The 14,913-nt window shown below is 55.3% G+C and overlaps 1 protein-coding gene across 1 annotated transcript; it reads right to left on the bottom strand.

Annotated features, from left to right (window-relative positions):
* Nucleotides 1-3,743: 3,743 nt before the first annotated feature.
* On the bottom strand, nucleotides 3,744-7,900 carry ERMN (ermin). Its single transcript, XM_064453296.1, has 3 exons — nucleotides 7,314-7,900; nucleotides 6,903-6,989; nucleotides 3,744-4,626 (listed from the first exon to the last, which is right to left on the bottom strand). Exons 1-3 carry the CDS (start codon nucleotides 7,558-7,560, stop codon nucleotides 4,217-4,219), a joined length of 744 nt encoding a protein of 247 aa, XP_064309366.1. The 5' UTR covers nucleotides 7,561-7,900; the 3' UTR covers nucleotides 3,744-4,216.
* Between the last annotated feature and the right edge of the window lie 7,013 nt (nucleotides 7,901-14,913).

Here is a 14,913-nt window from a genome sequence, read left to right as displayed (position 1 = left end):
CGCTGCTTCCCCGTTTGTGTAAATGCTCGCTTCCACGTTGGTATCTTTTGCTTAAAGACTGGAGCCTTCGGGGCTGCTGGCAGCGAGCTGTGGCCCCGCTGCTGCACGATACTGAGACGCGGTCGGATTGCACCAGTCGGCCCCGTCTGCCAGAAACGAGCGCGTTTTTCCCGGCGCGCTCGGCAGACGTGGCAAGGGGCGTCTCGCGCCTCCCCAGCGCTCCTCTCGCCATCTCCACCGACGGCGCCCGGCTCTGCCTCGCCCCCCAGCACGCGGCGAGGTTTCGGGGCTGTTGCAGGCTTTGTGAGCCTTCAGGGAGGGGAGGGAGGCACCACGGGTGGGAAGGAGCGCTGTCGGGCTGGGGGCAGGAGCCGCCGCCGTCCCCGGTGTCGGCGAGGGGGAAGAGGTGCAGCTTTGCCAAACGAGAGCAAACGGCTCCTGGGGGATGGGGCACGGCGTGCTGCGCTTCCATCAGTAAGTGCCCTGAATCGAAGCAGCCACAGCTGGAGCCCCATTTCGTTTGTTTTTAAAAAAAAAAAAAAAAAAAAAGCTTTAAAAAAGGGAATAAATGATAGATGACGCTTCTTCCTCTGAGCCCTGCGTGTTAACTCTGTTTCTGACCAACTTGGACCCTTTCTAGGGGCTCTCCTGCCTGAGTTACTGCCAGGCTGAATGGCAAAACATCATCCCGGGAAGAACTTTTAAACCACCAATTTGCCCTGATTTATGGCTGTGCCTTGGCTTCTCATTTAGCGCGCTATTGATGCAGGCAGCGGCAATAGCCGGCGCTGGCTGCTGTGCCCCGCAGCGGCTGCAGGTGCTGTGGCAGCTGTCAGGTTTCCGCCAAAGCAGTTTGACTCACGTTTAAGTTGAGCATTCAGTGCTGCTAGAAACAGCCCCCAAAGGTGAGCCAGCGCTATGCGGCACTGTCCGGAGAGGGTGGAAAAGCATCACAACCCTCCGAAAGAGTCCACCTCTTACTTACCCGCCATCAGCCCGCATCTGGCACTGTGGAAATGGAGAGAAATTATGTTCCGGCTAAGGCCAGACCTGTAGTTACTGCGTCCCAGAGCTGCACAACCTAATCAGCATCCCCACCAGCTTTTCTGCCCGAAACCGCCTCTGCTCCAAGGGGCAAATTTCAGGTCCTTGGGTGTCCTTCCCCCCCACGCACCGCGCAGGCAGCTCTCTGCCCAGCTCCTCCGCGCGCTCATGCACCCCACCGACCCCGGGTTTGGCCAGCCGCAGACCCCCCGTGTCCGACCGCGGCCCTGCAGCCCCGGCGGTGCTGCCTGCGGGCTGCCCCAGCCAAGGGAGCGCAAGCCGCCGTGCCTGCCTGCTTATTGCCTGCACACCCCTTGATTGCCAGAGCGCGCCCACCCTGAGGGCGGGCAGGAGGCGGTGTGTTTGTGGGAAAGGCCCCTAGAGCATCCCAGGGCTTTTCATTTTCTTTCTCCAGCTACCAAGGAAAGCAAGAGGAGGAGTTGCAGTTCTCAGGTGATCAAACACCACTTTCGAAGGAAGGTAAGAAAACTAGTCCCAGTTTCTTGAGAGTCTCGGCAGGACTCCACAACTAGCTGGAACCCAAGCCCACAGTCAGCACACCAAGCTGCTTCTCATCCCTGCACTTGCCCAAAAAGCCTGGGAACTATTTTAGCAGTCACCCGGGGTATAAGCCGTATGTTAAACACTCTTACAGGCAGATGTAAGGAGAGAAAAAACCCTACCTTCTGCTAAAGCGAGCACAGGGTCCGGCCAGCCCGTGCAGCGTGTGAGGGAGCCGGAGGGTGTCCGGCTGGCAAAAGGGCTGCTCCTCGTGCCCGGGTGCTGCGGGCTCGGCCAGATAATTCCCTGGAGGAGATGGGGACCGTGATGGCGAACGGCCAGGCCACGAAACACCGCTGCCTCTCCTGCTACCGCTCTCCTCACCCTGGGAGAGGCGGAGACGTATTTGAACTCTGGCTTTGCATCTCATCGGGTGTCTGTGCTGTTCTGGGACCCAGCCTCAGTGCTGACCCCCAGCCCCCCAAAGCCTACCTGCTACAGCAGCCCGTGCCTTTTGCTCTGGTACCGACAGCTTCCCGCTCCCCGCCTCTCCGCCCTCAGCGGCTTTTCCAGAGCCGGGCGCGAGCACCCACGTGTCCTGTCGGCCCCGATGGGCACGGGCGGGTGCTGCCCATCAGCCCCTGGCCTTACCGCAATATAACGCCTTAAAAACCCCAGCTTCTCAGCAGTGCACACAGTTGCTCACTTTAGCTCTGATTTTTATTTCGTTTTGGGGGTTTTCTTGATTTCTTCCCTGTTGCATCTTTTTAACTGCAGTACAGCAAATTTGTTACTGGCAAATCAGGCCGGGCAGTGTGGTGGGGAGGCGGTGGTCACCTGCCCCACCTCAGAGGGCGTGCGGGCACTTGAAGCCAAGGCTGGTGAGCTTGGAGCAGCGCTCTGCCACCCACAACCTCAGCAAGTCACCGAAAGTCCGGGTGATGGTCACATCTTTAAGAGAAGCATAACGCTTTTACAGGAAGCATCGCAACGGGAGCGGTGGGGGGCAGCTGTCAGCATGCGAACAAACCCGCAGTATAAATCCATACAAGCAAACCTCTGAACTTCCACAAACCAAAGAGCGAATAAACAAGTCTGAATAGCACAATGAGGGCTGTGTCTGGGTTGTACAATACAGACTTGCCCTTTATTATTTTCACGTTGCCAATAAATAATTGCCTTTATGTAGAACGAGAAAAGTCAAAACAATATTCAGTGCTGCTGGAGAGGTGAAACTAATCCTTAAAAAAGCGCTTATGGCTGGAGGAGGCCACTGCTGCTGAAGTTGGAGTCTGACTTCATTCTTGCCTCCTCTCCCTTTGCCAGCTGCTCTCAACTTCCCCAGATGCATCTGCAAAGCTTAGTCCCAACTCAAGACAAACCTGTCTGTAAAATAGTTTTAAAAAAGGCTGCATCAACAATACTGTAGTTACACAAAGGTTTTTAAAAGTGGAGGAAGTTGTGTTCAGATGACACAAAGCCAAATTATTCATAAAGCCTGCCTGGCGCTGACAAAAAAATTTTGCATCTAACCTTGGTGTGAAAATCAAGAAGAGAGTCTAAACTAGTGGAAAATACAGGTTTCTGGTAGTGGCTGGTTTGGCAGGTGACCACGGGCGGTGGGCGAGCCGCTGCCCCCCAGGCTGGCCCAGACCCCAGCTGTGCCGCTGTGGACGGCGCCGGCCGCCGGGACCCCTCCCCAGGGGCGCCCCTGCCGCGGGCTGGCGGGTCGGCACGGCGGCCGGCCACCACCACGGCGGCTCCAGGGCTCTCGGCGAGGGAAGGCGGTGGGGAAGAGGAGCGGCTTTGTGGCCAGCAGCGGTTTGGGCTGGCTGCACCCGTGGGTTCGCGCTACCGCCCAGGAGAGGCGGGTGGAAGGCCGCGCTGCGTGAGCCCGGCGGCACCCGCGGTGCGGGCGGGCAACGTCGCGTCTGAAAACATCCACACGGACCCCTCTCACCCCAGTGGGCAGGGGCCAGCGGGTGGTACCGGTCCTATCTGGTGCTGGCTACGGTGCTGCGTAAGGAACCCAGCTCCCTGTGGGATGGCGGTGGGGGAACAGGAGCCTTGATGCCTTCCCATCTTTTTTAATTCCTGCACACCAGCATCTACCCAAGAATGCAAATAACCCTCCATCCCTCCAGCACAAGGTGGAAATGGACGGCCGCTAGCAGGAGGTGGCTGTCAGTGCACCGTGAGACGCCAGCATGGACGGACAGCAAAACAGAGCGCGCTGAAGTGGCAAACAGTCACCTCTTTTATTATTCACACTGCCCTGGCCAGTGTTAGCGGAGCTGCTGCGCTGCCAACTCATTACCAGCCCGGCTGACGGCATGGATCACGTGTGTGCCGGCAGCTAGAGAAGCCCCAGCCAGTTCAAGACATCCTATTGTTTGAATATGGTTACAAAAGTTGGATAGAAAATAAGAAGATAAACTTTAAATCAAATGGTATTATATTTAGCAAACTGATTATTTATGTTCCTGCACTATGGATGTCTCTTCCCGCTGTCAGAGCGAAGATGTTAAATTTTCACAGTGAATTATGAAATCATATACAAAAAGGCAAAAAGCAGTGACCTCATGTTGTGTGAAGAGACATGTCCTGGGGGAAACAACAAAGAAAAAATCAGAGTGAAGGCTTTGCTCATTAAGCAATTCCCCACCTCAGTTTATAAGTGCATCATGGATTCAAATTCATCGATTCGCTGTTTGGTGTTTCCTTTTCTAATCCTCCGATAGGAGATTGTGTTGTATCTGGAGTAGCTGTGTCTGGAGATATCATTTTTTTTCCCCAGGCTGGGCTGATCCCCCGGTTTCTCTGCCTGGGAGTTGCAGCCTGGGCTGGTCGGGGGAGATGCCTCCTTGCCGCTGTCCTGCTTTAGACGGGACGCCTCGCTGTTCTCCTTCTTGATTTCAATCACCTGAACTTCATCCTCTTCAGTGTCCTCCTCCTCCTCCTCTGCCTCCTCGTCCTCCTCGGCTGCGTCCCCGCTCCCGTCGGCGCTGGCTGCAAGGGTCTCCGCCGCCGTCCCCAGCTCTGGCTCCCCGCTGCCCGCAGGCGTCCCCTCGCCACCCAGCCCTGCAGCAACACAGAGGGGGCGCGGGTGAGGATGGGCTCAGCACCACCGTCCGGCCCCTGTCGCACGTGCTCTTGGTGCAGCATCACCCTTGGTGCCTGACCAGCTCCTGCCACGGGAGCACCATCCTCCGGAGGCTGCCTGGGGAGGGGTGCCCCGCAGCTCCAGGCTGAGCCCCACCACCACGGATGCGTGCGTGTGCTTCAGAAAGGCTTTGTACATTCTCAGACTTACTGCTTGCAGCCACCCGCCCTTGAGGTTTTTAATGCCTCTCTCTTTTGTACCACCTTTCCCATGGAGCCCTCCCCACTACCCTCCTTTAAAAGGAGAGGCGATGCAGATGCCAGTGGTGGAGCCTCGAGGAGGGAAGAGCAGCATGGGGTCCTCTCTGTGCCCCAGGGCCAGGGGCTCTGCCCCCCTGCATGCACCAGCTCTGCTCCTGCCCTCTTGGAGCTGCTGCGCCCGCCTCGTGGGGTAGACCCGGCCACGGGAGCGGGGGTCCCATCTCCCCATGGCTCAGTGCCGCTCTGCCTGCCATGGGGAGGGAAGGGGAGAGGGGAGAGGGGAGAGGGGAGAGGGGAGAGGGGAGAGGGGAGAGGGGAGAGGGGAGAGGGGAGAGGGGAGAGGGGAGAGGGGAGAGGGGAGAGGGGAGAGGGGAGAGGGGAGAGGGGAAGGGCATTTCTGCACACAGTGCCCAGCTGTGCCAACGATGCAGAGGGACCCTGGCACAGCCCTCCTGGGACCCACCCCCCCTTCAGGGGTGGCCGACCAGGCTAAGATGGCTATCTCCTATTTGTCCTGTTTGGCACGTCTCTGCGTTAAATGATGCTTTAGTGTCACAACAAATGGTCTATTCAACATTTTGCCTGCGCCGTCATGAGTATTAATTAGACTAAATTGGTTAGGTACTAAAAGCTGCCTGCAATTTAGAGATAAAGCGCTTGTGACTGGGGGGGTTGGGAGTGCAGGGGTGGGGCTGGGCGAGATCGTTTAATAGGTTTTATTGTGCACTCATAAAGCAGCACAGCTGGAATATGGATGTCAGCTCTAAGTGGGAAAACCTCCGTCATGAGTTACCTCTTCAAAACCTTTGCAGCTCCTATGAAATATTATTTTGCCCATGACAAACATTCATATATTTTTTCCCTTTTTGTAATCAAGGTAAAGTTTCTGTTTACAAGGCATGGCTCATACATCTTTTAGGGCTACATTCAATGATGCTAGCTTTGCCAGCACTGCGACAGCTACTCTGCCTTGTTAATCTGCCCTTCTCTGAGGACGGGTTTCATTTTTATGTGGCAGCTGACATATAGACAACACCAACATACTGCAGCCAGGTGGGTGTAAATGACAAGAGGGACCCAGCTCGGCCGGGTGCCGGGGAGCTGGGGCAGTGCCGCCAGCCCAGCGCCCCGACCACTGCCAGGGTCAGTCCGGGGTCGGTCAGTCATCGGGGGGGGGGGGGGGGGGAGGTGTTAGCAGCCCACGCCCAGCTGCCCCTCATCCCGCAAGAGCCCATGGGTGGGAAACAGGGAAGCTCAGCAATGCCGAAAGCCCACCCATGGGGAGATGTAGCTTTCCTCCTTCAATAATACTCAATGAAATACTCCTCCTATTTGGAGGAGGGGCTGCACTTTGCATAGTATAATTAAATATGTTCAGTTGTGTGTATAACTATTCAATACCCTTTGACTTGCTGCCAGGGACGGGCAGTGAGCGCTCCCCTGCAGCCCTTCTCACTGCAGGAGGCAAGTGCGAGGTCCAGCCCTGGCTCCAGCTGGTTTTTACCATTTTCTCCTAGGAACGAGTAGAGGGACCCAGGAGCAGACGTTCAGGAGAGCAGACAATTTACTGCTAGATACTTGGGCGCGGGGGGGGTTAGACGTTTGGTGAATCAGGCAGGAAAAGAATTTGGGGTTTGAGGCCACACATTTTTGGCTGAGCATCCCGAGGTTATCCTCTGAGCTCCCCCGCATGGAGCAGAAGATAAAGCATCTCCCAGCTTCACAGGGCTGTTGGAGATCTCCTGGTCAAAGAACCTGACTGCCTCAATAGCCCATCGTAATGGAGATACGTGCAAACCTCGGGGGGAGAGATACCAGCTGTGTTTCCTAAGATGTGGCAACTCTACTGATGAGAAATGAGTCACTGTTGTCCGCAATATAAAGGTCTGGTTGAATTAAAAAAAAAATAATAACCCTCTGTATGTCATTGTCTTTGAGGGCTGCTCATTGCTATGCTTCGGGGAAACCTCACGTCACACAGCATTTCCCATTACCTTCCTCCAGTTCCTCGCTGTCCGTGCCTGGGTCCTGGATATCAGCTGAACCCTGCTGTAGCATCCCATCACTTTCTTCTCGCTCTTCTTCAGGAAATACAAAGCACAAGAAATGGATGGATGGAGCAGTTAGTGATGACAATAGGTTTTAACAGATGCAGATTGGCAGCAGATTTTCAGAGCAGATCAAAATACTGTTTGTTTCTATAGTCACATACTTTTCATTGCATCCTGTGTAACGGCTCGCTCAGATTTGTCCCTGAACTCTGAATTACTCTGAGCCGTTGTTACAACCACCATAGGTTAGGAATTTTGACTAACACAGAGAGAACATCATGCTATTCATACGGCTATACATAAAATAGAGCTTTTCTTTCCAAACACTTAAAGAAAGGCAGCCTTGTACTTTACCTTCACATTGCTTTTCTCCATCAAAATCCCCACGCACTGTGTCCTCTGCCAATGAATTTCTATTTTCCTCCTGATTTTCTGTTGCAAGTGGAGAATCAGGGCTTATTTCTGCATTCATGTAAGGGACCGTCCCAACAGATTTTGCTATTTCCTCGATGACGCCAATGACCTGGAGCGGGCCCTTCTCCGGAGGCACGCTCCCGTTGCACTCGGGCATGCTGGATGCCGCTGGGACGTCTTCTGTCATGCTTAGGGCCGTGCCGTGCACCTCCGGGGGCCCTGCTCCTGCACCCCGGGGTGGGGAGCGCTACACCTCACCCCTTTTTCCCCGGGGATTTTTGTTCCCCTGCTCAGATGGTCAAGGCACGTCTCGTCTCCTGCGGGCGCTGCGGCAGAGCAGGGTCCGCGGTCACACCATCAGATGTGCCAAGGGCTTGCCAGCGGGCTCTGGCCACGGGGCGATCCAATCAGCACCTCGCTTGTTGCTGAGGCTCGTCCCGTTGCATAATTAAATGCACCACTTTAATTTACATAAACAAACAATCTGAAGCAAGGAAGCTTTTGTGCTGGCATGGAGAGCGGGTCTTTCAGCATGTCAGCCCCATGGTAATAAACAGAGATTTTGTGCTCCCGGCACAATGGCTCTCTGTGTCTCCGCCTGGTCACAGGGACGGCGATTGTTCTGCCCTCTAATCCCCAGAGGGTGACCACCTTCCAGGGCGCTGCTGCCACCTAACCCGCTTAACATTCCCCGTTGGGCTGGTGTGCCGACAAACCTCGCCGCGCCGCTGGGCGGACAATGAACGCCTTTTGTGCTGGTCAGGGAGCAAACCGGCCGGTTGGAAGGGGCACATGCCCCGCACACGGCGCGACCCCACGCTCCTCTGCCCCACAGCCGCAGCCCGGCCGCGCGTGGGGCTGAGCACCTGCCATGACCTGCTAAGCGAAACGCATCGCAAGGGCTCGGCCCTCAGGGACAGCACTAGAAGATGAAAAACGAAAGCACAAGCCGAAGTGGCATTTTGTGACGAGATATGCACCGAGGTGGCAAGTCCCCGCGGCCGAGCCAGCCGGGCGGCGGGACGCTTGCTGCCGGCTGACACCCCGGCCGGACCCCCCAGCACCCCGGCAGGTCAGCGCAGCGCTTCCCCTCCCACGCCCGCAGCGCAACCCGCTTTTGCAGAAGCAGCTTCTGGCCACAGCAGCAGACACTCTCTTTAAAGGAATATAAAAGGGGTAAGGGATGAGATTAGCTCTTACGTCAGTAATTGTCAGTCAGACCTCAAGGCAGCAGGAGCGAGAGGGGAACGTTTTGCAGAGGGAAGCAGGAGGCTCGCCCAAGCAGCACCGGGGCATTTTCTGACCATGGCTGAACTCTGGTTTACGTAAGAGCGTAATCTCCTCCTGTGAATGACTTTTTGTGCTCGTACAATACAACATTTTTGACATCTTTGGGCTTTAGGATTTGGAAAGCCTCTTGTCGAGTTCAGACCTTGATTAGAAATGGACCCAAATCCTTTCCACTGGTTTTGTTCATCTGTCAGTTTTCATCTTTAAATCCACAACTTTTCATCATTGTTATGAAAATTACTCTGGTGCAATTGATTTATAAAATCGATCCTACACTAGAAAAAATTTGTCCAAGAAAAATGTCCATATCCCTGAGATAATCCAAAGGGCCCTGCAGGTGGCTTCTCGTTTGACAGCTCCTGTCCCCAGGGCTTCCCTCAGGGTGGAAACACCGCTGCAAAAGGTTCCCTGGCTGGGACTTACCCGAGCACCCCGGCTGCGCCGCCAGCCGGGCCCTGTGCCGTTGAGGGCCCCGAGAGGCCGATGAGCTGCAGGCGACAGCGGCAGCGCCGGCCCGGGGCGCATCAGCCGAGATGCAGCCGGGCGCCCGCCCTGCCCGTCCACGCCGTGACGCCGCGGCTTGCGCAGACCCGCAGCCCCGGGCGGGGAGCCGTGGGCATGTCCCCCAGCAGCCCCGCGCAGCCCGGGCCGGCTCATCGCCGAGCCGGCGGCGGGCGCGAGGGCAGAGCGGGGACGTGGCCGTGGCACGGGGCAGGGGGCCACGGCTGCCCCGGGGTGGGCACCGTGCCCCGCCCAGGGCAGCCCCCGCGGATCCTGCACCGGGGCTCGAGCACGGGGCAAACCCCCGGCCAGGCTTCAAATCTGAAACACCCTGAAGCTGAAAGCACGGCACCGGGCGCGACGAGCGGGGAGCCCTGCTGACCCGGGAGCCCCATCGGCTCCCACGGGCACCGGGCTCACACGGGCCCTGTCCCCATCTCCCCAGCAACCTGCCTGCCTGAATTCTTGATTGCAAAAAGAGATTGAAACAATTTTAGGTATTTCCTGGTGCCATCTATTGGTTACACAACCAAGTCTCGACAATTCACATCTTCCCAAATGAGCGCCTCGTGGCCGAAGCGTGATTTGCATGAATATATTATAAATCATTTTCCGTGTGACCTTTAAGGCAGGAAGCTTCCGTTCAAGCTATCCTTTGCTAAAATTTCAGAATCAGCACCTGGGATTTCAGAGCCGCTGGGGCACAACAGGGATTTGAAAGCTGGTGAGGTAAATCATTAAATCCACAGCAATTCCAAATCATTGCGGATACAGGAAGAGGCCGCCATGGCAGGGTGTTTGCAGAGCTGTGTAGGCTCCCTGCTCCCCAGTTTCTGCTCCAGTCACAGGTTTCCAGGAGCAGGTCGTGGACGCAGCTGGCCCGGGGGAGCACCTGCACCATGCACGGTCACCGGAGCAGCTCTGGAGCAGAAGCCATGTAACCCGGGGTGACCAGGGGAGATGCAATGCCAGCCGAAAGCCAGGGCAGGGTGGCAGGCGTGGTGATGCTGGAGGCAAACATTCCCACTGCTGTGCACAGACAGGAGGGATTACATGTCACTTGAACACCCAGAGGAAAACTTCCTGTGGATCGTGCCAACAAAGTACAATCAAGCATTTCCGTTTTGTCAGCAAGATAAATACCTCATGTTTATGAAAAAATGTACTGTGAGATTCCTCTTCTATAGAAGATTTCAGAATTTTACCTTTCCATGGAGCAGAGGGATGAAAGGAAAGGCATGAGCATTCCCCCTGGCAGAACTATGCCAGGCACCAGCCAGCCGTCGCGTGTCCTCGGGGCCGGGATGCTGCTGCTGCTGCTGCCCTGATGCTCCTGCGGCCACGCTCGGCTTCAGAGGTGAGCTGCAGGCGGAGCGGCGCGTTTCCTCTGAAAAACAGGAATACATGCCAGAGCGATGCAGCAAGAGCACGCTACTCGCAAACCGTGGGCACATGAAAAGTAGTTCAAGTTTTAACAGTGTTAAAAATAGGCAGCTACTGCTTTCTTCCTGGCAAGCACAGCACAAGGAGCCTGAAGGGATCACTAATGAGGGGAGAGCCACCCCTGCCTATTTGAAGGCATTTGCCCGCACAGGTTGGGCTCCCCAGACCACCCCCAGGAGCTGAGTGGCCGCCCGTCACCCCCAGCTCATCACGGTGACTGAAAGCCTGGAAGCTGCTTGGATGCTGCAGCATCCCAGCGGTATTTTTAAGCAGGCAGAGTTCGTAGCTGGGCTTGGAAAAAGGAAAAAGTAGCTGCAGGTTCCTCCCACCACAGGCAGCTATTTATAAACAGAGCTGGGCAAAACCTCCTCCCAAGGCCAGGAAAACATTTCATTTGCACAAACCTCAGGCGGTGTGATTGCTGCCTCTTTAAGCTTTTAAAAAAAGAAAAAGCCTGTACTGAAAGAGGCAAACTTTCCGGAAGCAGCTCGGGCTGCGGCTCTTTCCCAAGCAGAGCTCTCTGCCCTCCCGGAGGCTTCCACCCGCATGAGGAAGCTCCTGCCCCCACCTGCCTGCGGGTGCCACCGGGCCATTTCCCGGCCGTGCAGCCCGGCGTTGCCGCTGGCGGCAGCCCGGCGTTGCCATCCTCAGTCACAGGCCATCAGCCCTGCGCCGAGCTGGCAAGGCCTCGGCGCTGGGGCCCGTCGGACGGGCTTTGGGCTCCGCGGTCTTGGCCTTGCTGCGATGGCGATCTCTGTGCCTGACCAGGTGCCAACGCTGAGTTTGCTTTGCTTTTGCTCGTCTGTGTGCGGCACAGCCATAGTCTTGTGCAGACGGCAAGGACAAGCAGCTGGTCTGCGCTGGGACCACAGCGGTTTCTTGGCTTTTTGTATGTATAAGGCGTGCTTCCCCCCTGCCTTGCAGTGGCAGGCAGGACAAACTCCGGCTCCCGCGATAACTACATTTTGTGATCTTAGTGCTACGAAAGCTGGGTGCAGCCAGCTGCTACACATGAAAACTTCTAAAACAGCTGCATAAGAAAGGAAATGTCAGCTACGAAAGCAGAAATTGGCGGAGCAGAACTGCACACAGGAAGGCAGAAACAGAGCCATCCCTGAAAAGCGTGCAGAAAAATGGTCGCTGAAGTGAAGCCGCCTGCTCTGAGCACAACCAAAACCGAGCAGAACCCAGGACCGGCAGAAACAGAGGTCAGGCGGAAAAACACAGAAACTCCTCACGTATTTCAGCAGCTTCCAGGGCTGGACCTTTAATCTGCGACGGGAGAGGTTTTCCAGGATAGTATAGCCTTGAAGCCAGAATGATTTTCCACTGTATTTGAAACATTCCCAGCAGAAGCCACAACCTGTTTCATGGTTTTGTGGAAAAAAACTTCTGCAGTAGAAATTACAGGCCAAGAAAGCCCAGCAGGAAAAAAAAACCCAAACCAGCTATTGCAAAGGAGAAGGGCAAGGCTGGCTGCCAGCCAGTGAAGGAGGTGAACAGGTCTCAGGGCAGCAGCTGAAGAGGCACTTCTAGGCCCTTGGAGAACACTGCTGCCATGGCCCCCGCCCAGTGCGGGAGCCGCAGGAACCGGGGCGCTCAGCAGAGGGGCCGTGCCTGCACCCCCTGCACCCCAGGAGCAGCCGGGCGACCCCGGCACTGCGCCTGCCTCTCTGCCAGTGCAACGCCAGCGTGTGAGGCTGTGCTGCTACGGCAAAGAGGTTTTGCCAGCCCTTGTGCTGGAAATGCCTCAGCTCACTCTGTGCTGTGATAAATCAAGCCTAAAGATTTAGGACCCAAATATTCCCCTCACCTCAAGGGGGTTTTCTGCCCATTTACTGCTGACCCTGGGGCCGAGTGCCGTGACTGTGCCTTGCCCATATTTGATGCAGGGTCTGGAGTTCAGGGAGTGGTTGCCTAGAACTGGGCACTGGGCAAGACCCGGTTAAGGGGTTAAGAACCCTTACAAGGTCAGGCTTAGTAGCACTCAGCTAACTAATTAAAGTTTTAAGTTTAAAAAGGAATTGCATTATTCATAGCAGCCCCACTTCTTTCTGCAGTAAACTCACGTTGCCCCCTTTATCCAGAGGGGATAAGAAGAGAGAAGGTAATCCCTTGGCTATTAGGAAATCAAGCAAACCCTACAATGACTCCACGATCAGTGAGAACACCTCCTCTGCTGAAGGTCCAGAGCACCGACCGCACACATTGCTCGGAGCCCCAGCCCTGTGAACCACGGCGTCACCACGCAGCATTGCCTGCACGCCGCAGAGCGGGGATCATTGCAGGTTGCTCTCTGCAAGGGGAAACGCCATTTTAAAAGAGCTTTCCCGTTCATTTCGCTCTCTGAGCTGTTTGGTTTGCCTGTGACCTCCTTCCTCCCCTCGGGAGGCTGGGGCACTGTCGATCTCGACACCTGCTGCAGCGGCCCCGCGGAGCCTGCCTGTCACCCACATCCTGTTTTTCATCGTGGCCTCAAACATGTCATGTTGTCGTCTTGTAGCAGCCAAAGCATGCTCCTGCCACCGCTGGAAGGCTGTCTTACTGCCCTTCTTAAGCTTGTTGGATGTCTAGGCCCATTCCGCCTTTCCACACTAATAGCAAGAACATATCTCACAAGGTATGTCAAATTAACTTTGCATACCAAAAGGAATCACTGCTTTAGACCATAAAGCTGCATTAATTTCCACCAGAGATGCAGCCTTAGGGAATAGAGTTCATACAGTGTTCTAAATACCATTTTTCCCCTCTATAAAGCAAGGTGGAGGATGTAGGCTGTGACCAAGGCACCCTGCCCAGCCCCACCTCTGCCACTGGCTCTCTATAAACCAGCTGCGACAAAGGCAAAAGGAGACTTTAATTCAGGAGCTGTAGAGGGAAAAGCGAAGCAGGCCCCCGTCAGGCTAACACATTTTTATCGGTCTCTGCAGATCAGTCAGCCCACGCTCTCCAAGGCAAAGACCGCCGGCCTGGCTCTGGGCATGCACTGATTTTTCACCCAAGCAAAAGAGGCCGTAGCACCGGTGGGCAAAGCTTCAACCCTCCGGTCAGACACGTCGGGCTAGGGATATTTTGTCCTCTGACACAAATGCACGCAGAAGTCACGGCTACGAATACCCTTTGGCCAGGCAGAGAGAGTAGTGCTCCCACTCCTGAGGCGCAAAGCACCACCGGCCCCCCAGGCCACGTGCAGCAACGCGCCAGACTTTGCCTGGACGCGTCCACGGGCTCTGCGAGCCGGCAGGTGACGGCCCTTGGCTGTCGGTGCGGCACCTGGAGCCAAGTGTCCCGACTGCAGCGCGTCACTGGGTTTAAGGTCCCTTCCCAAGTGCTGGAGCTGTTCGTTCTCTTTGGGGCACCATGGCAACCTTCACCAGATTTTCTGATTATTGTGTCCGCAGCTGCTTTCAGACACCCATATATCTGCCTTTAACTCCACAGTCTGTCCAAATAGAAATAACCTCTACTTTTTTTTTTTTCTCCTTTCAGCTGGTGTTGCTGGCAAAGAAAAGTAAATCACAGGCAAAAAACTTGATGTCTAGCAATGAGCTTCAGAGCCCAGCACCCGAAATATTGGCTGGAATCAGCCTGGGCTGACGGATGGGCTTTGGCTCTGTGCAGGTGTCAGACCAAAGCCCACCTCCGGGCCCGGGGGCTGGGGGCTGAACCGACAGCAGAGGGGCTCACGGGCTGAACTGCAGGTGTTCGGTTCAGCAGCACGGACAGAACATCCCTCCCATAGGCAAAAGCCTGGTGAGCAGCTCTCCCGGGCATTCGCCATGTTACTGCCTACTTAATCCTTTTAAGAGAAATTACAGACGCCAGTATAGATTCTGCTGGCTTTGAAATGTTCGTTAATTAGAGAAGTATTGGGAACAGGTTGTTTCTGTTTGGGGTTTATGTTGGAGGGAAGCTATTGGGTTTAGCCTGAGGTTTCTGAAAAGACCAGGAAATCCTGCCACAGCAGTACCTGAATGTAAACAGCCGCATGGTCTGCTCGGTCAAAAGATGAATGAGTCACACAAGGTATTTAAATTATATTTAAAATTCTTCCAATTGTATTTGAAAAACATAATTAGGTTGCTCGGGCTGAACAAACAGCCTATTTCTGTGTTGCCTGGGAGGGAAATAAAATTTCTCTTTTTCTTCACATCTATGCCCGTATTTATTAAATCACTTCATATAAGCCATCAAGTAAATCTTACTGCCTGAAGTCTCTGCTCCTGGAGAAATGTGAACAGCTAATGATGTTCCTGCCGACGAGCAGCCCAACACCCGCCCAAGGGGCACCTCCTGCAGCCCCCGG

Source organism: Phalacrocorax carbo, chromosome 5, assembly GCF_963921805.1.
Source record: "Phalacrocorax carbo chromosome 5, bPhaCar2.1, whole genome shotgun sequence".
NCBI classification, from domain to species: Eukaryota; Metazoa; Chordata; class Aves; order Suliformes; family Phalacrocoracidae; genus Phalacrocorax; species Phalacrocorax carbo.
This window is presented reverse-complemented; position numbering and strand designations above follow the sequence as displayed.